This window comes from Elaeis guineensis, chromosome 6, assembly GCF_000442705.2.
Source record: "Elaeis guineensis isolate ETL-2024a chromosome 6, EG11, whole genome shotgun sequence".
NCBI lineage: Eukaryota > Viridiplantae > Streptophyta > Magnoliopsida > Arecales > Arecaceae > Elaeis > Elaeis guineensis.
Window position 1 is genome coordinate 125,977,565 of NC_025998.2, and position 23,704 is coordinate 126,001,268.

The 23,704-nt window shown below is 37.1% G+C and overlaps 1 protein-coding gene and 1 non-coding gene across 4 annotated transcripts; one reads left to right on the forward strand and one right to left on the reverse strand.

Moving 5' to 3' along the window:
* The first annotated feature begins 2,029 nt into the window (after window positions 1-2,029).
* On the forward strand, window positions 2,030-10,703 carry LOC105033262 (calcium-transporting ATPase 10, plasma membrane-type). Of its 3 annotated transcripts, none has more exons than XM_073259774.1 (7): window positions 2,030-2,352; window positions 3,079-3,133; window positions 3,239-5,190; window positions 5,275-5,433; window positions 8,228-8,399; window positions 8,476-8,774; window positions 10,216-10,505. In XM_073259774.1, exons 1-7 carry the CDS (start codon window positions 2,176-2,178, stop codon window positions 10,237-10,239), a joined length of 2,838 nt encoding a protein of 945 aa, XP_073115875.1. In that variant the 5' UTR covers window positions 2,030-2,175; the 3' UTR covers window positions 10,240-10,505. The 3 variants fall into 3 exon arrangements, with proteins under 3 accessions (XP_073115875.1, XP_010906286.1, XP_073115876.1); XM_010907984.4 differs by having other exon boundaries at window positions 2,032-2,352; window positions 10,415-10,703; XM_073259775.1 differs by lacking the exon at window positions 2,030-2,352 and adding an exon at window positions 2,471-2,565 and having other exon boundaries at window positions 10,415-10,703.
* An 11,255-nt stretch (window positions 10,704-21,958) lies between these two features.
* On the reverse strand, window positions 21,959-22,065 carry LOC140858943 (small nucleolar RNA R71). Its single transcript, XR_012142347.1, has one exon. It is a non-coding gene; the product is annotated as a small nucleolar RNA R71 (small nucleolar RNA).
* Window positions 22,066-23,704: the final 1,639 nt, after the last annotated feature.

Genomic DNA, 23,704 nt, shown 5'->3' on the forward strand with positions numbered 1-23,704 from the left:
CAGGATGATGATCTTGTCTAGATGTTCTTGAGCCATTGAGACCCTTCATGCATTGTGGACACTCCTTGGAAACTCACAAACGATGGCAACTTCGCTCTTTCGTCCTTCTACAAATTCCATAACCAAGGTGGAATTCTTTGGCCATTCTACAAGGCTACATGGAATCTAAGGTACTAGAAAAGATCAAAGTCTCCATGTGGTCAGTCTTGAGAAACAGACTGCATACGGGGACGTCTTGGCTAAGAAAACGTCAGGGTGGGAAATAGCTTTGCTACTATTGAAACTGTTTCCCATCTCTTTGTGAGATGCCGTTTTGTCCAAAGTCTTTGGTCCCCCATAAAGACTCACCTCAACCTCAGAAGCTGGCCTTCTGATCTAAGAGAAATGGGGACCTCTCGGAGGAGACGAAGAGCATAGAAGACGGTGAGAAGAGTGTGGGATCAGCTTGTGATGGCGAGTATTGCACCCATTTAGTTGCTGTACAGATAGATCGCAAGAGTAGAGGCATCCTGTCTCACTAGCTTGGTTGTCATCCCACTTAGAGAAGCCATACTTCGCTGTTAAAAAATTAGCCCACAAGGAGTATGGTTTATTTTAGTGGAGATAGTTGGGTGTTGTGAAAGCATGGGACCATCGCACGTTGGTTTCATGGGATCTATAAAACAACCATCGTCATTTCATAGCGCATCTTGCGGAGGTGATCTATCGGTCCAATGGAACCCTTTCTTTGGGGGCACATCCAAGATAATTTGATGAAGTCACGTCGGATGTAGATTTAGAATCATGACTTAACTACTCACGAAGGTAACACCTACCTACGGACATCCGCGTTTAATAATTATGATTCAAAAATTAATTAGCAGATGTCCTGCTTTATTAAATGATCATGACGTGATCCAATGATCTAAAAAATCAGATCTAATAAACCTATAAATTCTAGCTAACAACAGATGAACTTAACCTCCATATAAAAAAAATACGAAAGAGGTTCTAAGATAAATAAACTAGATTGAAAGGAGAATCAGAAAAAAAACGTAATGCTAATCTATATATATATATATTTTTTATTATTCTTAAAATTCTGACTGACTTAAGCATCGAAAAATTTCTCATCGAAATATCTCTATGAGTATAAATTTTTTTTACAGATTTTTTCTAACATCTTAGATTCTGGATGGCATCTAATTTTAACTATATCAATACCCTTCCGGAGCTTCGTAAAAATAACATCCATCTAGATCCGGCGGTCTAAGTGATGAACCTAATCTAGATTACACGTTGGAGCTTGGTCTAACCATGGACACAAGTTATACTTTTCGTACGAACGAAGCATTCACCTTTCATCATGCAAATTCCAATCGTTGGACCACGCAATAATTGCTTTGAAACGATCAATAAAGAAATTCACACATATATACTTTGAGATCTGTGTAAGTCGCGATCTAATGGTCTACGTCGCGAGAGCAGATGAATCATTGTTCCACGCGAAAGAAGATGCAACGCTGTCCTCTAAGCCAGTGGCACCCTCTTGTCCCGAATATAGAAACTTACGACCAAGCAGAGCGTCGCAAAAAAGTTTAAGTGGAACACATCTATCGAGACAGTTTTAAAATAACACGTAGCCTGATACTAGATGGGGGAAAAATGACAGTTATGACAGCGAATTTAATATAAAATACGTGGCAGTGGACACCTATGGTCACGGCCACGCCGCGCTCATGCTCTTCCACCCGAGACAAAGAACGGAAGTCACGAATCTGTTATCACCACGCACTCCCATGAACAATATCGTCACCTGATAATATTTCAAAATATCAACAATAAGACAACCAAAAAAAAACCAGTTAAATGATTACATTGACGGGTGAAAATATCACCATAACCTGAACAAAAAACGACCAGAAATAAAGAGACAAGCCACCGCCCTGCCTCATTTTGATATTTAGATTCCATCCAAATTGAAACAACGCGCTTCCGGGAATAAAACAACGCGCTTTTGGGTATCCTCTTTCTCTGCTCGTAAACGTTGATTCCTCACTTTTGCCAAGATCTAAAACTTTTTTTTTCTTTGCTTCGACCGGTTCCACTCCTGCTGGTATATTTAGTAGAAAGACCTGGCGATATCGATTTGGTTTTTAATTAGGGGACTTCGTTTTGTGGGTGGTTCGAGGGTAGATGGAGAGCTACGTGAACGACAGGTTTGGCGGGGTGAAGGCGAAGAACTCGTCGGAGGAGGCGCTCCGGCGATGGCGGAAGCTGTGCTCCGTGGTGAAGAACCCCAAGCGGCGCTTCCGCTTCACCGCCAACCTCTCCAAGCGATCCGAGGCCGAGGCTATGAAACGCACAAACCAGGTGCTCTTCTTCTCCCTTCTTTCTTGCTCCGCCATCCGGATTTTCCGGTTCAATTCTATTGTTTGGCTTGGCTGTTTGGAATCTTATTTAATGCCCTCTTTTGGGTTTGGGGTTTAGATTTGAAGCATTCTGGATCTAACTGAAGATATGGGAAGGATCACTAGATAATTAAACAGGAGGAGAGTTTGGTAGATCTAAGTAAAAAGAAGACAGGTGAAGCTTTCATCAACTAGTACAAGATCATTTATGTATTACTAATGGCAGCAATAGTTCATTTTTGGCAAGAATTGATGGAAATCCGTCCATTGTATCAAGAAAAGTACTGGCCTGGCTTTGTTTGTTACCTCAGAGTGACCCTCTAATGCGGCTTCACTGTTAATTTTCTAGATTGCGGTAGAACATGCATTCCTCCTTAGAATTTGTGAACTCTTAATTATTTTATAATTCTTGTAATGGCCTCCCCAAGCAATTTTTGGTGCTCCTGTTTTCTGAATTCTTTAAAAGCACCGATCTTCCTTTTGATTCACTTGAATGTCCTCCCTCACCCTCCAAGTTCATGCAACCAAAAATTGTGATGGATTCACCAACCAAAATTCGATTTCCTCAACCGTGCCGAAAAGCATGCTGCTTTTTCACTGGTTACTGGAAGTCCGTTTGGACATTTTAGATTTCTTTTATTTTATGATATTCCATGGAAACACTAACAGCTTCTGCTGCATTTTACAGGAGAAGTTGCGCATTGCTGTTTTGGTTTCCAAAGCTGCACTTCAGTTCATACAGGGTAATCCTTCCGTCTCCATCTTTTTCTAGCCTGCAACTTAGGAGATATAGTTGCTTTTCCTTTTACTATATTCTGCCAATTTTCACATCCTTGAAAGAATTTCAGGTGTCAAAGTATATGGTGAATACGTTGTACCTGATGAAGTTAAGGCAGCTGGGTTTCAGATTTGTGCTACTGAGTTGGGATCCATTGTGGAAGGCCATGACGTAAAGAAGTTGAAGATGAATGGCGGTGTGGATGGCATTGCAGACAAGCTCTCCACATCAACAACTAATGGGCTCACTCCTACTGAGGATGCATTGAAGCGCAGACAGGAGGTTTATGGAGTAAATAGGTTTACTGAAAGCAAGGTTCGGAGTTTTTGGGTATTTGTATGGGAAGCACTTCAAGACACAACACTTATCATTCTTGCTGTGTGCGCTGTTGTATCCCTGATCGTTGGCCTTGCCATGGAAGGATGGCCTAAAGGTTCTCATGATGGCCTCGGAATTGTTGCAAGCATCCTTTTAGTTGTACTTGTCACTGCAACAAGTGACTATCGGCAGTCATTACAGTTCAAGCATTTGGATCAGGAGAAAAAGAAAATTTCAATACAAGTTACAAGGAATGGGTTCAGACAGAAGATTTCTATTTATGATCTTCTTCCTGGTGATATCTTGCATCTATCAATTGGAGATCAAGTCCCTGCTGATGGATTGTTTGTAAGTGGATTTTCTTTATTGATCAATGAATCCAGCCTGACAGGGGAGAGTGAGCCTGTTTATGTGAATGCAGAGAATCCTTTTCTTCTATCTGGGACTAAAGTCCAAGATGGTTTTTGCAAGATGCTGGTAACCACTGTTGGCATGAGAACTCAGTGGGGAAAGCTGATGGCTACACTTAGTGAAGGAGGAGATGATGAAACTCCATTGCAGGTCAAACTTAATGGAGTTGCAACTGTCATTGGAAAAATTGGTCTGTTCTTCGCAGTCGTGACATTTGCAGTGCTAGCGCAAGGTCTTATGAGCCGGAAGTATCATGAGGGTCTGCTTTTGAGTTGGTCAGGAGATGATGCATTGCAAATGTTGGAGTATTTTGCTATTGCAGTTACCATAGTTGTGGTTGCAGTTCCTGAAGGGTTGCCTTTAGCTGTGACCTTGAGTCTTGCTTTTGCCATGAAGAAGATGATGAATGATAAAGCACTGGTCCGCCACCTTGCTGCCTGTGAGACTATGGGCTCAGCTACAACCATTTGCAGTGACAAGACAGGAACACTGACGACCAATCATATGACTGTTGTGAAAGCTTGTATATGCGGAAATGTTCAGGAAGTAAGTTCTTCTAAGGAGAGTACTAGTTTGTGCTCCCAAATTCCTGATTTTGCAGTTGAAACTCTTCTGCAGTCCATATTTAGTAACACAGGTGGTGAAGTTGTGATCAACCAAGATGGCAAGCTTGAAATCTTAGGAACACCAACTGAGATTGCTTTATTGGAATTGGGCTTGTCACTAGGTGGAGATTTTCAGGCACAGCGACAGGAAACCAAACTCATCAAAGTGGAACCCTTTAATTCTGCAAAAAAGAGAATGGGAGTAGTACTCCAACTCCCTGAAGGAGGATACCGTGCACACTGCAAAGGTGCCTCAGAACTCATTTTGGCTGCCTGTGACAAGTTTATAGATCCGTCAGGTAATGTTCTTCCCCTTGACAGAGCAGCAGTCAATCATTTCAAGGGTATAATTGAAAGCTTTGCTGGTGAATCTCTTCGGACCATATGTCTTGCTTATAAAGAAATTGGAGATGCTTTCTTGGCAAAGGAGCAAATTCCAGTTGAGGGATACACATGTATTGGAATTGTAGGCATCAAAGATCCTGTCCGCCCAGGTGTGAAGGAGTCTGTTGCTGTTTGTAGGTCTGCTGGGATTACTGTTAGAATGGTCACGGGGGATAACATAAATACAGCAAAAGCAATTGCTCGAGAATGTGGTATCCTTACTGATGAGGGTGTAGCTATTGAAGGCCCTGAGTTCAGAGAGAAAAGTCTTGAAGAATTACTTCAACTAATTCCAAAAATCCAGGTTGTATTTTTGGTACTTAAAATCATTTAAATCTCACAATTAACCAATGATCCTTCATTGACTTGCTAATTTTCCATTTACAAGGTAATGGCTAGATCTTCTCCATTAGATAAACACAACCTAGTACAGCATCTGCGCACTATGTTTAATGAAGTTGTTGCTGTGACTGGTGATGGTACAAATGATGCTCCAGCACTACATGAGGCAGATATTGGACTTGCAATGGGCATAGCAGGGACTGAGGTATTTCTTTTGATTTCCCTCCCTTCAGGAAACTGATCCAATAACCTAAACAAGAAATAGTCCACATGATTGATCCTCATGAAAGACAATCAAATCAGTTCTCTGAGATTGTTGTCAACCTTTTTTAAAAAAAAAAAAAAACTTTCATAGTTTCATCCTGTCATCATCTCCCATAAATTCATTGTTACTCATAATTGTTAATTATAATTTCTGCCTTTTTTCTCTATTATCACATTTATTGTTATACATGGACCCTACATAATCCAGTGATTTGGCATTTTCCTTATTTTTAAGATAGCATTTATTGAGCTAGTTCAATAAATGAACCTAGTTTATGCTGTGATTTTACATATCTGAAGTGGCATTTTACTTTTCACTAATGCTTTACTTTTTTCAAAACTGTTATGGACAATTTTGCTTAAGGTCGATGTTGTTGCAATGTCCTCCTGAGTATGGTCAACTTAAATACATTATCTTAATGGAGCTCTCTTTTGTAGAACTTCAATAATCTTATGATATATTATTTCTTTCCCAAATGAAGAAAGAAAGCACTTAACAAATATTTGGAAGAACACTTTGACCATCTGAGTACTAAGGATTTATGATGTATACAAAACACTAACCTAGAGATGATAACATGATGGAGGCTTTTCTCCATAAATGCAACCTGTTTTTCTACATCTATATGAGGGGCACCAACCTATGACTGAACACCGGTGTATCATTGCCCCAAAACTTTGCAGTTGAGCTGTTTTGGCTTTGTCCATAGCCTTGATATTTGCAAGCTTAAGGAGAATCAGAAATCAGGATTTGGTTTGTTTTTTCAGACATCAAATCATCATGCTTTACTTTCATCAGAACAAATTTTACTGAAAGAACAAAAGCCAATGAGAAAATGTGATGCTCGTATTGTAGACACGTAAGATGAAAAAAAACAGGCCTTTGATTAGCTTGATAGCACACAGACAGTAAAAGATGATTCAGATTTGAATCATGCAATCAGTGAAGCACCTTGTAGACCATATATTCTAGAGCTCAACAAAACTTTCTTTCTTACGGTGTAGCAGATCAAAATGGAGTCTTAATCTATATGATTTAATGCATCTTTGAGGCAATTATCAGTTGCCTGGGAGATGAATGGTGATATTCTATTATTCATCCTGCTGCCATTCTGTTACATTGCAAATTAGCCACATCATTACTATACTACTTCACCCTTATGTGATTAGTGCATGGTCTTATTCTCAGGCTTGCAGCAGTCACTACTGTTTAATTATTTACTTGCTTAATAAAAACTCATTTATATTTCAAACATGTATGTAATTGTTGTTTAAAATTTTGGCTGGAAAAGAATACTTGAATTTAAAAAATATTTAGATTGCTAATGAGTTGATTCATAATGGAGTGCTGCAATATTTTTTTCTGAAAGGCATTATTTTTGCCTAAATCAAGACTAATATTTAAAGGATTTTATTATCATTCACTGGAACAAACTGATGTAGCTTCCTCAGTGGTAAAGGCTAAAGGGTCTGGCTTCTTCCTGCCAAAATGTCCTAGACCCTATCCTAATTTGGAGTGAGCTTTTAAGACAAAATTTCGGACTTTTTTCATCATAAATAAGTGATTCAGAAAAGAATAATTAAGTTTGATTGGTAGATGTAGCTAAGGAGCCTCTGTCTTTACAGACCCTGGAAAGCATCTTAGTCAGTGATATGGCTTTTGCGGTAGCAGGAATGGAATAAAACCACACCAAATGCGCAGATATTGTCATGTTCAAATAATTGAAGTATTGATGCACATGCAAAGGGTAAAGTGATTCGTCAGTGAAATGCGGATACTGAAATTTTAGTACAAGGGGTTTACACTATTAGTGATACAAGTTATTGGACTGAATTATTTTGCAAGCTTCCAATAGCAGGACATCATTTGGTGGCACCATAGGACCTTAGGTTGAAGATAATTTGTAACAGAATTACAATTATAAATTAAACAGATCTCCTCTCTAACATGTTGTACTGCTGATTGGATCATGAGAAACATATATTCATGTTGAATCAATCTTCGCTGCATTTCCTTGACGACCACAGGTCCTGCTGTCTGCACCACAATCCTTTGCCTTCATCCTTAAAGTGCAGGATTTGACCATTTATATAATTATATCATTAAAATGCATCTTCAATTTCAATGATCTTAGTATCAGGACTTGCTTCCATGGACCAGCAGAGATACAGGATCTCGGTCTGTATTTTCTGTTGCATTGAATTTCTGCAGTTTGCTACAGCTCTGGTAACTGAGCTTGCATAATAATGATTAGCCCATACTAGTTTGAAATGGTGTGTTATGCTATTGATGTGTAGATACAGAGGAATGAATACAATTACTCGTTTGGACTTTAAACACTTAATGTTACAGTAATACTATCGTGAAATTGTATATAATGATTTATTTCTAGATGTAGCTGTCCTATGCTAAATTTTGGTATTCCTCCTTTTGTTGTGGTTTGGTGCCATCAGAAAACCTTTGTTTGGACCTTATAGAAACCATGTTTGCATGCAATTGAAATTTAAAAGGTTTTAAAATTACAATTGTAGCTGTCATATATATTCTTTCATCAATAACCTTGTGTTATTGCTAGGATGTGTGCCCTTTTCTTTTGATTTGTATAATTCTCGAATGATCACAATTTTAGTTGTACAACAATTTCATTTATCATTATGATTGAACACTTGGTAAGAGGAACCTAATAATTTGTTTCCACAAATTTGTTTTCAATTGTATTACTTGTTTAATGCAGGTAGCTAAGGAGAGTGCTGATGTCATAATTTTAGATGACAATTTTTCAACAATTGTTACCGTGGCAAAATGGGGACGTTCTGTATACGTAAACATTCAAAAGTTTGTACAGTTTCAGCTCACTGTTAATGTGGTTGCTCTCATAGTTAATTTCTCCTCGGCCTGCTTGACTGGTAAAAGTTATTCATGGTTGTAATTAAATTCCATACTCTAACATTCTCTCATACTATCACATTGTTAATTCTCTAGGAAATGCTCCACTAACTGCCGTTCAGCTGCTTTGGGTCAACATGATCATGGATACTCTGGGGGCACTTGCATTAGCCACTGAACCACCGCAGGATGACTTGATGGAAAGATCACCAGTTGGAAGGACAGGAAAATTCATTAGCAACGTGATGTGGAGAAATATCTTTGGGCAAGCATTTTATCAGTTTATCATAATGTGGTATCTCCGGGCACAAGGGGAAGGGCTATTTAGGCTTGAGGGCCCTGGTGCTGATCTTACACTGAATACAATTATATTCAATTCATTCGTCTTTTGTCAGGTAAATTCTTGTCATTTATACTTCTCTTACGAAATCTTATCTCTTTAGTTTCTTTTATTTTTAATCGGAGCGAAGAAAAATGTCTCTAATGATAAATGTTACATCCATATGCTTGCTTGGTAAATCATCTGAATACGAAAAAGGGGACAAATCATCTGAACTTTTAATATCAATATTCTTTCATAAAAATATGTGTATGTATATATCTCTGTGTGTGTAATGCACGCTTGTGCGTATGTGTGGGTGCATGTGCGTGCATGCGTGCATGCATATATTCATGTGTACATCTGCATGTTTGTGGCCATTTCTATGTGTGTGTGCATGCGCATCAATGTGCATGCACACGCATGGTGTATGTATACGCATTCGCATGCAGATGTGGTCCAGGAGTGGGTGCAGGTGTATGGGTGGGGGCACAAGCGTGTGCATATATATGTCCATGTGCATACATGTTTGTGTGCGTGTGCATGTGTTGTGTGCACATGTGATGTGTATGTGTGGGTGTCCATGCATGGGTTGGTGTGTGCATACATGCACCTATGACTCCATGCATGTGAGGGCATGGGCATCTGCATGTGCATGTGCTTGTACATGTTGATTGTGTATATTGTGGGTTCTGAAGACTGGATAGAGATAGGCAATTGTCACAGCATTCACGTTAATGAACTATTATCAATTACAGAATTACATTTGTTGTGGGGCAATGAAATGCCAGAAACACAGAATTACATTTGATGTGGGGCAATAAAATGCCAGGGTCCTTTTAGAAATCATAAATCTTATGTTTTGCCAGAGATGTAAAACATTCTTTACATTAAACCCTTGGAACCAATGATGTTGTAGAGCGTATCTTTTCAACCATGCATCAGTGTCAGCACTTTCATCCAACTTGAGTGGCAATTGTGTTATTGACCATCAGTATTGCCAAGTTACGTGCTTTAGTCTATATACAATCTCAATGTTAACTTTGCTAGAGTTTTATTTTCAAAATAACACGAGATTTATTTTCTGAATAACCGTTTCGTTCCTCAACCAAGAGAAGCTTCATTTTCTCTTCTTATCCATGAGAAGTTTGAGACTTTGACCAGCTACGTTTGTTTCACGAACAGTCGCTTCTTTTCAATTCTATATATGATGCACTCTGGCAGATTTGGATTACTTTTCCTTCTCTTCATTATGACAACCGTACTCTCTCTCTCTCTCTCTCTCTCTCTCTCACACACACACACAGAACTATACTCTCTCTCTCTTGCAAATTAACAAGTATGGATATTGGTGTGCCATAATTTAGGTTGCAGTCTAAAGTGTAGAAAATGTACATGCATTGTATCTTGGGGACAATAATTTCCACAAATTCACCTATATGGTGGGGAAATACTTGTCTTTAAGAAAGTTCCTTAAGTGGTGCGCTTGGTCCAATTATTTATTTCTTCTTTTGCAGGTTTTCTTTGAATATGGCACATGAAGTTCCCTAACAAACCTAACCAAAGAAATTATCTTTCAATAATCTGACTTCTTTAATATATAAAAAAAAACTACTTTTCATGCTTCCAAGTAAATAAAAGCAGGCAAGTGGCTACTAACTCCTAATGCACAAGCCAGATTTTGTGATGTCTGCTGATTTCTTCTGTCTAATGCAGGTGTTCAATGAGATAAGCTCTAGAGAGATGGAGAAGATAAATGTGTTCAAGGGCATTCTGCAGAACTATGTCTTTGTGTGCGTTCTTACAAGCACTATCATCTTTCAGGTCATAATTGTTCAATTTCTTGGTGATTTTGCAAACACGACACCACTTACCAGATTGCAGTGGTTTGTAAGCGTGTTCATTGGTTTTCTGGGCATGCCAATAGCTGCAATCGTCAAGTTAATCCCTGTGGGGAGCTAAGTAAAGATAAATGCAATGCAGCACATGGGAACATTACTTGGTATTTTTGCTTTATTTCCCAAAGCCATTATCATGACTGTCACACCTCAAATCCGAGACATAACATGGTCATATTACTGAGGGATGGAGCCTACGATAATACGAAGCCAATCCATCATAATCATTTAAAATCTGTCAAATAAAAAAAAATTCAATTTTATTATTCATCAAATAATCGAATCAATATTGGTTCAGAGCATCTAAATTCAAAAGCAAGTACTAATCCGAATCTCAACATTCATAAATAATTACAAATTCATGATTATAAAATAAATTAAATTTTTGTTGTCAAATTTTTCAGCTTGTTATGTCGATTTTCAAGTTTGGATTTCTTTTGCCGATCCTAACCTTATTTTTCTGTTCAAACAAAAAGAAAACAAAAAGAATATGAGCTACACTAGTTCAGTAAGTAGAACTTGCACTTCTTTATCGGATCAAACATAAATTTTTCATGATAATGCAATATTTAGAAAATAACAGGTAATACAAAATAAAGCATTTCATAAAGCATATAACAAAATAAGTTATAAATTTATTATGCATGTATAAATCATGTATATTTCACAATCATGAATCGTAAATCATTTTCAACATGCATTCATGTCATGTTTCAAAACAATACTCACAGATGTTCGTGCTAAGGTCACTATTATATCCATGACAGGGTCATGTTTCTTAATCGACAGAGTTCTTAATTTATGTGTCAATTTTATACCCATTGGTAGGGCCATGTTTCGTGTGAATGCTAGTTCCGGATGTCGACCTTCTCAAAGGGATTCATTCATAGCCATCGAGAGCCTTTGAAATCATTATATCTTTTCTTTTAAAGCATACATATACATAGATGGAAAAACAATAAAATTCATGCTTCATAATCATGCTATTTTCATAAGACATATTCATAAAATCAATGTTCATAATAAAATATGCTTTTTTATATCACATATGTCGATCCTTATTTTATGAAAAATTATGATTTCATCAATAACAATTCTTTGCATAAAAACATGATCATTTAAAAATAAATAAGGAGCATAAGATCCACTTACTTCGTTCATCCGGGACCTTTTAATCTTCCTTAAAAAAATTGGACAGTCCTATTTAAAATATTAAATTATCAATAAATTTTATTTCATATATTTAATAAAATTACAATATAAAGAAATGACCGATTTGGTGATCAGTCCACTAAATTTCTTCCTTCGGCTCTAAACTCATCTAAGGTCATAGGTCCCTAGGTCCCTAGGAGTGGAGAAGATAGCCTAATAAGGGATTCATAGGATTTTTTGGAGAGAGAATTTTTTTTAGAGAGAGAAAGTAGAGAGAGAAAGTGGAGAGAGAATCTTCGTATCCTTCAAAAGTGACAATCATGATTGAGATCATCAGAGGTTATATCAGGATGACTTAATATGGATTAACCATGATCGATGTTATCAATTTCGAAGAAGGATCGGATCAGGATCTAATCTACTGCATGAATTTCGGAGCAGTCTCAGATTATCATATTTTCATCTCAAATTTATCCTAGGGTCTGTGATGCAATCAGAGAGAGAATGATCCTAGAGAGACGAAATCCATAAAAAGAGATAAAATGTCTAGAGAGAGAAAATAGGAAGAAAATCTAGAGAGAGAAAATGGAGAGAGAAAGTAGAGAGAAAGTCCAATTCTAGAGAGAGAAAGACTTAAGAGAGAGATGAGAGAAAATTTTCTCTCACATATATTTTTATTATTATATTTTTCTTTTCTTTTTCTTTTTCTTTTTCTTTTTAGAGAGAGACAATAGAGAGAGAAAGAGAGAAAAGAGAGAGAAAGAGGGAGAAAGAGAGGAGAGAGGAAATTTTTCTCTTTTCTTATTTTTTTTATTTTATTTTTCTATTTTGCATTTTTTTTTATTTTTCCTTTTTCTTTTCTTTTTCTTTTTCCTTTTTCTTTTCTTTTTCTTTTTTTTTTCTTTTCTTTTCTTTTCTTCTTCTTCTTCCCGGGCTTTCATTGGGCCGAAACAGGGGACCTAGAGGTCCCCGTGCCTTGACCGACCAATCAATCACGGCCATTCCCCCCATCCGGCGGTGGCCGGCGGTAAGGGTGGCCTTCCCCCGTGTTCGGAGGGCCCGTACCGGCGGTCGGTGGTGACCGTCGGTGCCGAAAATTTGGAGAAAGGAAGAGGCAAAAATAGGGGTTTTCTTTTCCAACAAAATCCGATGACCCCGTCGCCGGCAATCGTGTCCACAGGCACGGGAAAGAAGGGAGAGAAGAGAGGGAGAGGAGGGAGACCTTACCACAACCTCCGGTAACCCCCATCGGCGTGAAATCGCGGCTAGCACAGGTCGAGGGGCCGCGGCTTCAAACGAAAAAATCAGAGAAAAACTCCGACGATCGTCGGTGCCTGTTGGATCTATACTTAGAGGAGAAGAGGGGGGTTCTTATAGAGCTCGTCCTAGGATCTTTTAATGGCCCTAGGACTCCGATTTTTGATCGAAAATGGGGAAAGGAAAACTCCGATCGGGAGTCTTCCTGCTCTATTTTTTTTTAAATGGATTTTGTGGGCTTTTTGGCCCATCAGGCCGGATTATCACATTCTACCCCCCATAAAAAAATTTCGTCCTTGAAATTTAACATATCTTCATTTTCACATAAGTGTGGATATCTCGTCATCATATCATCTTCTAGCTCCCATGTGGCCTCTCTCTCTTCATGATTACTCCAGTGAATCTTCACACATACGGAATGATGCGCCATCTTAGAACTTGCTCTTTTCGATCAATAATTCGGAGGAAAAATTCTTCATAGGTTAGATCTTCATGAACTTGCAATAGCTCATACTTTATCACACTGTTTGGATCAGGTACAAACTTTCTCAGTAGTAAAATATGAAAGACATTGTGCACTTTGGATAAATCTGGTGGTAAGGCTAGTTCGTAAGCAACATTTCCTACTCGATTTAAAATTTCAAAAGTTTTAATATATCGCGGACTCAGCTTGCCATGTCTCCCAAACCTCATGACATTTTTTATAGGTGATATTTTTAGAAAAATATGATCACCGAAGTGAAATTTCAATTCTCTTCTTTTTCTATCTGTCCAACTCTTTTGTCTATCCTATGCTACTTTGAGTCTTTCCTTGATCAGATAGAATTTCTCTCTAGCATCCATCTATTATCAGTAAAATCCTTCCTTATTTACAACTAACGTATTTCATAATATCTTTTGATTTAAAGGATTAATATTTCTAATCAATTCAGACCATCACGCTTTTGCTGCGTACTCTGATCTCAACTTACCAAATTATCTAAGTCTATCAAAAATATCTTTGTATGTTAAATCATTCAAAGATAGATCCAACTTTCAGATTTCATATATAATTTAGGATAAAATTTAAGGTTTCCTTGTCATTACTATCTCTTAGGCATAGCACATCAAAATTAAATCTTCATCCTCCTTCTATGTTTGAACTTATTACATAAGCTTCACCATCCCTAAAAAATCCAATATGTCTAGAATTAATTTGAGTTAACCTTCGATTTATCTTACAATCATTTAGACAACTTTCAAACCAACTTTTCTTTGCAAAGAAATCAAAATCAGCAAAATTATCACGTCCTTTATCAATATAGGTTTAGCATTCCAATGTCTTCAAATATACCTAACATAATATATCAATACCTCCCACTTCATTCTAGGATCAACACTTCTCGTACTCAGGTCAACCTTGCTAATTGAAATCTAAGATATAACTCGTCAATTCTATTATAGACATCATATGCCATTTATACATAAATTTCATCATAATACCTATTGATTCGAAATCAAATTATTGAATCCTTTCTTTTATATCTATCATGTTCCTCATGATCTTAGTCTCAAGTTCAAATATCACTAAAGTCACAATCCCGAATAATGATAACCTTAAGCTCAAATACCACTTAAGTCATATTTTCTAGTGATCATAACCTAAATTTTATATCATTATATCACGTCCTTAATGATCATAATCTTAAGCTCTGATATTATCCATTCTACTCCACTCGGTCACATCCTATTGATCATACATAAAGTTTTGATATCACTTTATAATCTCAATGATCTTAAACCTAAGCTCTGATATTATTCTATCATATCCTAATCATTTATATTATTTATATCATAATCCCAAAAGATTATAACCTAAGCTCTGATACCATAAAATGTCACGTCCCAAATTCGGGATATAACACAGCTATGCTACCGAGGGATGGAGCCCACGATAACACGAAGCCAATCCATCATAATCATTTAAAATCTATCAAATAAAAAAAATTCAATTCTATTATTCATCAAATAATCGAACCAATATTGGTTCAGAGCATCTAAATCCAAAAGCAAGTACTAACCCGAATCTCAACATTCATAAATAACTACAAATTCATGATTATAAAATAAATTAAACTTATGTTGTCAAATTTTTCAGCTTGCTATGTCGATCTTCAAGCTTGGATTTCTTTTGCCGATCCTAACCTTATTTCTCTGTTCAAACAAAAAGAAAATAAAAAAATATGAGCTACACTAGTCCAGTAAGTAGAACTTGCGCTTCTTTATCGGATCAAACATAAATTTTTCATGATAATGCAATATTTAGAAAATAACAGGTAATACAAAATAAAGCATTTCATAGAGCATATAACAAAATAAGTTATAAATTCATTATGCATGTATAAATTATGTATATTTCACAATCATGAATCGTAAATCATTTTTATCATGCATTCATGTCATGTTTCAAAATATTGCTCACAGATATTCGTGCTAAGGTCACTATTATACCCGTGACAGGGCCATGTTTCTTAATCGATAGAGTTCTTAATTCATGTGCCAACTTTATACCCACTGGCAGGGCCATGTTTCATGTGGATGCTAGCTCCGGATGTCGACCTTCCCAAAGGGATTCATTCATAGCCATCGAGAGCCTTTGAAATATCTTTTCTTTTAAAGCATACATATACATAGATGGAAAAACAATAAAATTCATGCTTCATAATCATGCTATTTTCATAAGACATATTCATGAAATCAATGCTCATAATAAAACATATTTTTTTATATCATATATGCCGATCCTTATTTTATGAAAAATTATGATTTCATCAATAACAATTCTTTGCATAAAAACATGATCATTTAAAAATAAATAAGGAGCATAAGATCCACTTACTTCGTTCATCCGGGACCTTTTAATCTTCCTTAAAAGAATCGGACAGTCTTATTTAAAATATTAAATTATCAATAAATTTTATTTCATATATTTAATAAAATTACAATATAAAGAAATGACCGATTTAGTGATTAGTCCACTAAATCTCTTCTTTCGGCTCTAAACTGATCTAAGGTCATAGGTCCCTAGGTCCCTAAGAGTGGAGAAGATAGCCTAATAAGGGATTCATAGGATTTCTTGGAGAGAGAATTTTTTTTTTAGAGAGATAAAGTAGAGAGAGAAAGTGGAGAGAGAATCTTCGTATCCTTCAAAAGTGATAATCATGATTGAGATCATCAGAGGTTATATCAGGATGACTTAATATGGATTAACCATGATCGATGTTATCAATTTCGAAGAAGGATCGGATCAGGATCTAATCTACTGCATGAATTTCGGAGCAGTCTCAGATCATCATATTTTTATCTCAAATTTATCCTAGGATCTGTGATGCAATCAGAGAGAGAATGATCCTAGAGAGACGAAATCCATAAAAAGAGATAAAAGGTCTAGAGAGAGAAAATAGGAAGAAAATTTAGAGAGAGAAAATGGAGAGAGAAGGTAGAGAAAAAGTTCAATTCTAGAGAGAGAAAGACTTAAGAGAGAGATGAGAGAAACTTTTCTCTCACATGTATTTTTTATTATTATATTTTTCTTTTCTTTTTCTTTTTAGAGAGAGACAATAGAGAGAGAAAGAGGGAGAAAGAGGGGAGAGAGGAAATTTTTCTCTTTTCTTATTTTTTTTTATTTTATTTTTCTATTTTGTATTTTCTTTTCTTTTCTTTTTTCCTTTTTCTTTTCTTTTTCCTTTTTCTTTTCTTTTTCTTTTTCCTTTTCTTTTCTTTTCTTTTCTTCTTCTTCTTCCCGGGCATTCATTGGGCCGAAACAGAGGACCTAGAGGTCCCCGTGCCTTGACCGGCCAATCACGGCCATTCCTCCCATCCAGCGATGGCCGACGGCAAGGGTGGCCTTCCCCCATGTTCGGAGGGCCCGTACCGGCGGTTAGTGGTGACCGTCGGTGTCGAAAATTTGGAGAAAGGAAGAGGCAAAAACAGGAGTTTTCTTTTCCAGCAAAATCCGACGACCCCATCGCCGGCAATCGTGCCCACAGGCACTGGAAAGAAGGGAGAGAAGAGAGGGAGAGGAGGGAGACCTTACCACAACCTCCGGTGACCCCCATCGGCGTGAAATCGCGGCTAGCACAGGTCGAGGGGCCGCGGCTTCAAACGAAAAAATCGGAGAAAAACTCCGACGATCGTCGGTGCCTATTGGATCTACACTTAGAGGAGAAGAGAGGGGTTCTTATAGAGCTCGTCCTAGGGTCTTTTAATGGCCCTAGGACTTTGATTTTTGATCGAAAATGGAGAGAGGAAAACTCCGATCGGGAGTCTTCCTGCTCTATTTTTTTTTTTTTTTTTTTAAATGGGTTTTGTGGGCTTTTTGGCCCATCAGGCTGGATTATCACAATGACTAACTCCATGTTGGAATTATGTAATTGAGGAAAACATCTTGAAAACAGTCATATTGAAGTATGCATGGACGGAGAAAGCAATTTTTCAGCAGATCAGCAATACTCTCTTCTTGATAATCGCAAATGTTATAGCCCAAGCCCATGACATCAGGATCCAAGCCCAACAAAAAAAAAACAGAGTAAAAATTGGGAAGAAGACTCCCGGTAGGAGTCTTCTTCTCCTACGAGACCCAAGCATATTGGGAGTCCTAGGACCTCTCGAAGTCCTAGGACCCTCTATAAGAAGGTCTTCCCTCTCCTTAGAATCGACCATCGGCCTCCTCCCTCTCTTTTTCTTCCCATTTTTCTTAATCGGAGCCGCGGACACTGTTGGGATTCTCGCCGTGATTTCTCGCCGGTGAGGTCACCGGAGGCCGGGGTGAGCCTTCCTCTTCTTCCTCTCTTCCTTCCCTTTCTTTTCGTATTTTTGCTTGAGGCTGCCGGCGACGAGTGTCGCCGATTTTTGGTCGGGAAAGACCCCTGTTTTGGGCCATTTTTCCTTGGATTTTCCGGCGCCGGCGATCGAAATCGACCGCCGGCCCTGCTCCTCCGTAATCGGGGGAGCAGTCTCCCTCTGCCGCCGGTCTCCGCCGCAGCGGCTGCGGCCTGAACAGCCGGCCAATGAAGGACCACGCCGGTCCTCTATTCCGGCGCGGGAAGAGCCGAGAAGAAGAAGAAGAAAAAGAAGAAAAGGAAAAGAAAAAGAAGAAAAAGAAGAAAAAGAAAAGAAAAAGAAGAAAAAAAAAGGGGGTGAAGAGAGAAACTCTCTTTGCTCTCTCTCTCTCTCTTTTTAGATTTTAGGATTTATGAAATTAATTAATTAATTTTTTTTAAAATTAGCAATAAAAATAAAAATAAATAAATATAATTAGGGTATCCATGGATTAGTTCGAAAATCCTGGATGCTGTCGACAAATTGACCCTCGTGGGGATATTAGATTTTAATAATTTAGTTATTTTTAATTCGATAAAATTTTGATATAAAACATGATATTTGACGTATCAGGTTCAGAGAAGGATTTTCGAGATTCCTAGAATTTCTAGTTGGATTTTTTTTTAAGGTAAGTAGTGTTTACTTTTACTGAATTTATCTGGTAAAATTTTGAATTAAATAAATTTATGCATGCTTGTGATTGAAATTATTTATTGAAATAATTATTAAAATTATTTATGATTAAAGTTAATTGTAGAAATTATTTATGATTGAAGTTATTTGTTGAATAATTATTATGATGATGTATGATCACAAAGAATGACATGGTTGATTTGATTCGAATATCATTTATTTATATTATTTTGAAAATAATATATAAATTGGAAGACAATATGAAATTGACAACCTGACTGTGTTGAGGACCCCGCCAATGGGGGCATATACGTTGGCAATTGACTGTCCTGAGAATTTATGTCGTCAGCGAGACCAGCGACATGTCGCCAGATAGACCAGCGACAAAACCGCCAGCGAGACCAGCGGTTCCAAAGGACTTGACTGCCAGATGATTCGCAGCCCACCGCAAGCAGATACGCGGTATTATGACCCTGCCATAGGGATAATGTGGTCATAGTCATGGTTGGTAAGAAGAACTTAAGAAAATTGATGAATTTAAGATGAAAAGTATAATTGAAAATTATGATGAATTGACTTTTATATATGATTGACAGTATGAATATGATTCCATGAATTTACATATTGATTTGTTATCAGTAAATTGATATGCATAGTATTATTTGCCTGATTTATTCAGTTAAAGGTATATACTGCTTATTGGGCTATTTAGCTCATGATGAGTTTTATGTTTTTTTCTTACAGATTCAAACAAAAATTAGCGTGATGTGGAATTTCGGTTGGGAGAGTGATTTATGTCACAAATTGACATAAAAAGTATCAATTAATATCTAAATTATCTAACTTTATTAAGAAATTGATACTTGTTATTATATTTTGCAGAAGAAGAGATCATCAATAGAAAGAACAAGGAAAGAGGATTCCAACGGTGCAAATTTTATGCAAAACGGAGTTAAATTGACCCAGGAATTGAAGAATGAAGAAAGAAGACTCAATTGGGTCAAACCCGAGTCAAATCAGATCAAAATTGATCAAAAATCAACTGATTTGGTGATCTGATTAGCCGTCTGGTCCACAGCAACAGGCGCGTGGACCATGGACCCATCGGCGCACCATAAACCCCCCTAACAACTCTCTAAAACCTCTTAGTCCCACATCGAAAGTTTTGAAAACCTTATAACCCCCAAATGCCTATAAAAAGCCCCCAAAGGCCCTTGTTTTATGTATTCTTCCTTCCGATCAAGCTTGTAACCCTAGATAGTGGGGTTTTTAGCTCTCTTTTCAAGCCTCGAGCTTTGAGGTTTTTGTAATAAATTTTTTTTATATATAAAATTTTATTTTTATGCAATTTCATCTCTTTACATTATGCAATTTATTTTTCTTGCAATTAGGATAGTTTAATTTATGCAATTTAATTTTATGCAATTAGGTTAGTTTAAATTATGCAGTTTAAATTTATGCAATTAGGATAGTTTAATTTATGAAATTAGGGTAGTTTATTTTTCTGTATTTAAATTTTGCAAGTAGATTTAGATCATGTCTAGCTAAGCATCCCTTCTAGGGTTTGCGATGAAGCTAGATCATGAGTAGGAATTTTACATAGGGTTCTTTCTTTTTCTTAGGATTTATTTTTCTTCCTCTTTTGCCAAAAATTTTTGATGAACTACAGTTGGGTCAGAGTCCCTTCATAGTTCATGCTTGATTCAGTGCATAGGAGGAGAAAACCCTAAGGGATCCTAGTTACTACTCCCCTGTAAAGAATCTTGATGGGTTATCGTTGGGCCTTAGTCCCTTCATAATCTATGCTTGAGAAAGATAAGAGGAGTAGTCGTTAGGATCAATAAGAAAAATTCTAGGTAGAATTCCCTAATCTAGATCTAGTGGATTCAAAAACCCTAGATCCTTAGTCTTATTGTCTTTAGCAAACAACTTTCGACTTTCGATTTTTGTTAAAGCTCGCTTGAGCATAGATTTGAAAATCATTTTTAAAACTAAGTCTCTGTGGGATCGACCCGTACTCGCTGGTCGTGCTACTCTGCACACCGTGTGCTTGCGGTTTTATTTACAAATTTTAAGATTTGAACATCAAGTTTTTGGCGCCGTTGCCGGGGATTTGACGTTTTAAATTATTTTCAAATATTTGTTCTTCGTGCGTTATAACTCTCTTTTTTTTCTGTAGGTTTCTATATTTAGTTGGTGATTGCTGGAAAACTCAGGTACGCTTCTAATTTCTCTTTTATTATTTTTAGTTAATTACTTTTGCTTTTAGACCTAATCATTTGAATTTACTTAATCACAAAAAAAAAATATATATAAAACAAAACAAAAGACATTTCATAATCGTGAAGTAAAATATCAAAATAAAAAAAAATTCTAAATTAAAATCTTTTACATTCTTGGTCATCTTGTTTATTTGTATTTGTATTTTCATAATTAATCTAAGGGCATCAACCCATTAACAAGATAAGGTGGGGATTTCATTACCCTTCCTTAGCCCAAAAACCATCTCCATCATATTGCATTACCTAGACTTTTAATCTTAAAATCAATTAGACGTCAACCTTAAAGAATTCGAGCTCAATAGGACAAGGAACCCTAAGAGTTCTACCAAGTTTGAGTTGTTTGATTAGTTGGTGTCTAGGCAAGTCCCTGAGGGTGGTTTGTTAAATTGGTTCAGTTGCTGGCCTGGCCAACTCGTTTGGTGTCTAGAAAGGCAACGATGAGTGAACCTCCCACCTCTTATACTTACCTGGCTAACTAGTTGATCAATCTCCACTTGGAAGGTTTGAAGGGTCATCTTGGAACAGTTAGGAGCTGTCTAGATTTAGGTTAACCCTAGGATAGATTGAGTTTAATTTATTGATTCACTTGTTTGAAAAAAAAAAAAATTAAAATTTAAATTAATTTGGTTACTTTTCTTTAGATTTAGGACTCCTTAGGATCTTCTCTTTAGAACTTTTCTTTCTTTTCCTTATACATAAAAATTTTATTAAAAAAAAAAAAATTGTATAAACATCGAGAACCGTACACCTCGTGTGTGGAGAAGAGTGTCGGATCGTCTAGTTAGAATTGAGTCAATTCCTGTTGTTCCAATTGCTGAACCAATCCAACCCATGACCCTTAAGGATTTGTGTTATCCAGTTGGCTCCATCCAACCATCTTGTATCAGGTTGCCACAACCCACAGCTAACAATTTTGAAATCAAACCTCAAATCATAAATATGCTTCCAAAATTCACAGGATTAGAGGATGCTTATATATTTATTAGAGAATTTGAGGAGGTATGTGCAACCATGAAACTGCAATTAACAGAGGATGAGGTCAAACTTAGATTAATCAACTTTGCCCTTAAGGACAATGCTAAGAAGTGGCTTTATAGTCTGCCAAACTATTCTGTCACTATCTGGGAGGGCTTTGTGAGAACATTTTTAAAAAAATATTTTCCCCATATAAAACAGCTAGGATTAGGAATGAAATAAATCAATTTTACCAACTAGCTGGTGAATCATTTTGGAAGTACTTTGATCGTTTCAAGAATCTTTTAACCCAATGCCCACACCATGGAATAGAAACTTGGAGACTGTGCCAGATCATCTATGAGGGGTTAGATTCAAACTCAAGAACCATGCTAGAGTCCATGTGCCAAGGCCAATTTATGGACAAAGAAACTACTGAAGCTTGGCAATTCTTAGAAGACCTAGCCGAGAAAAATTTACAGTGGGAAACAACTAGGGAACCTGATAAAGCTACACCTTCAAGAGGAGGAATGCATCAAATTCAACCAACCCTAGCATCAGAGGCCAAGATTGCAACCTTAACACGTAGATTGGAAGCCTTAGAATTACAGAGACCAGCCAATGTAAATCAAATATCTGCACCCATGTGTAAAGGGTGCAATGCACCAGACCATGTCTTAGAAGAATGTTCCTACTCGAATGAGTGTGCACAGGTGAATGCCACCTATCAAGGACCATTGAACAATCCTTATGCACCCACATATAACCCAGGTTGGAGGAATCACCCGAATTTCTCATGGTCCCAGAATCCTAATGTAGGTAATCCAAATTTCAATCAGCAAAATCTAAGGCCCAACCCAGTAATGAACAACCCGCCAGGCTTCCATGATAATGACAAGAAAATTACCTCTTTAGAGAAAAGCCTAGAAGCCATGATGAAAACACATACTAGCTTTATGCAAACTACGGGTCAACTCATAAATAATAACACCCAAGCTATAGCCCGTCTGGAAATGGAAGTAAGTCAGCTGGCTTCGACCATTAGTGAACGAGAACATGGTAGGTTACCTAGCCAACATGAGCCAAATCCTAGGAACCAAAATGGTCCACGACCCCAACAAGGAAACCAAGTTAATAGTGTAAATGCCATTCATACCTTAAGATCAGGAAAACAAATAGACAATAAGGTAGTTGCACTTGATGATATAGATGACTCATCTGCCGAGTCACCTTCTAAAACTACTACCTTTCAACCTCAAGCACCAGAAACTGAAAATTCACCTAGTCCAGTACTTAAAAGTCCTAGAGTTCCTTTTCCAAACAGACTGAAATCCAATAAATCTGAACATTTAGACAAAATTTTAGAGGTATTTAAACAAGTCCAAGTTAATATTCCTCTTTTAGATATAATCCATCAGGTTCCAACTTATGCCAAATTTTTAAAAGATCTTTGCACTAGGAAAAGGACCACTAATGTACCAAAGCAAGCATTTTTGGCTGCAAGTGTCAGTTCATACCTATCTAGCCATGTGCCAATTAAATATAAGGACCCTGGAGCTCCAACAATTTCTTGTGTTATTGGAGAAACCAATATAAAAAAGACCTTGCTAGATCTAGGAGCTAGTGTGAATATCCTTCCATATTCGGTGTATGAACAACTAGGATTAGAAAAACTTCAACCTACTGGGATCACATTACAGTTAGTCGATAGATCTCTCAGGATCCTTAAGGGAATGGTCGAGGATGTTCTGATAAAGGTTGAAAATTTCATTTTCCCTGTAGATTTTATTGTTTTAGAGACTGAGCCAGTTGCGAATCCTAAAGGACATATACCTGTCATTTTAGGAAGACCATTCTTAGCTACGGCCAATGCTGAAATCAATTGTCGAAATGGTCTAATGAAGTTATCCTTTGGGAATATGACCATTGAGCTTAATGTTTTTAACTTAGAACAGGAATCCTCTTCTCAT

What these genes read in the sequence shown, in the direction of transcription:
- LOC105033262 (XM_010907984.4), top strand. Translation starts at nt 2,176, where the DNA reads ATGGAGAGCTACGTGAACGACAGGTTTGGCGGGGTGAAGGCGAAGAAC. An exon ending in AACTAATTCCAAAAATCCAG is followed by an intron (nt 5,191 to 5,274) that starts GTTGTATTTTTG and finishes TCCATTTACAAG; the next exon opens with GTAATGGCTAGATCTTCTCC. An exon ending in CTCCTCGGCCTGCTTGACTG is followed by an intron (nt 8,400 to 8,475) that starts GTAAAAGTTATT and finishes TTAATTCTCTAG; the next exon opens with GAAATGCTCCACTAACTGCC.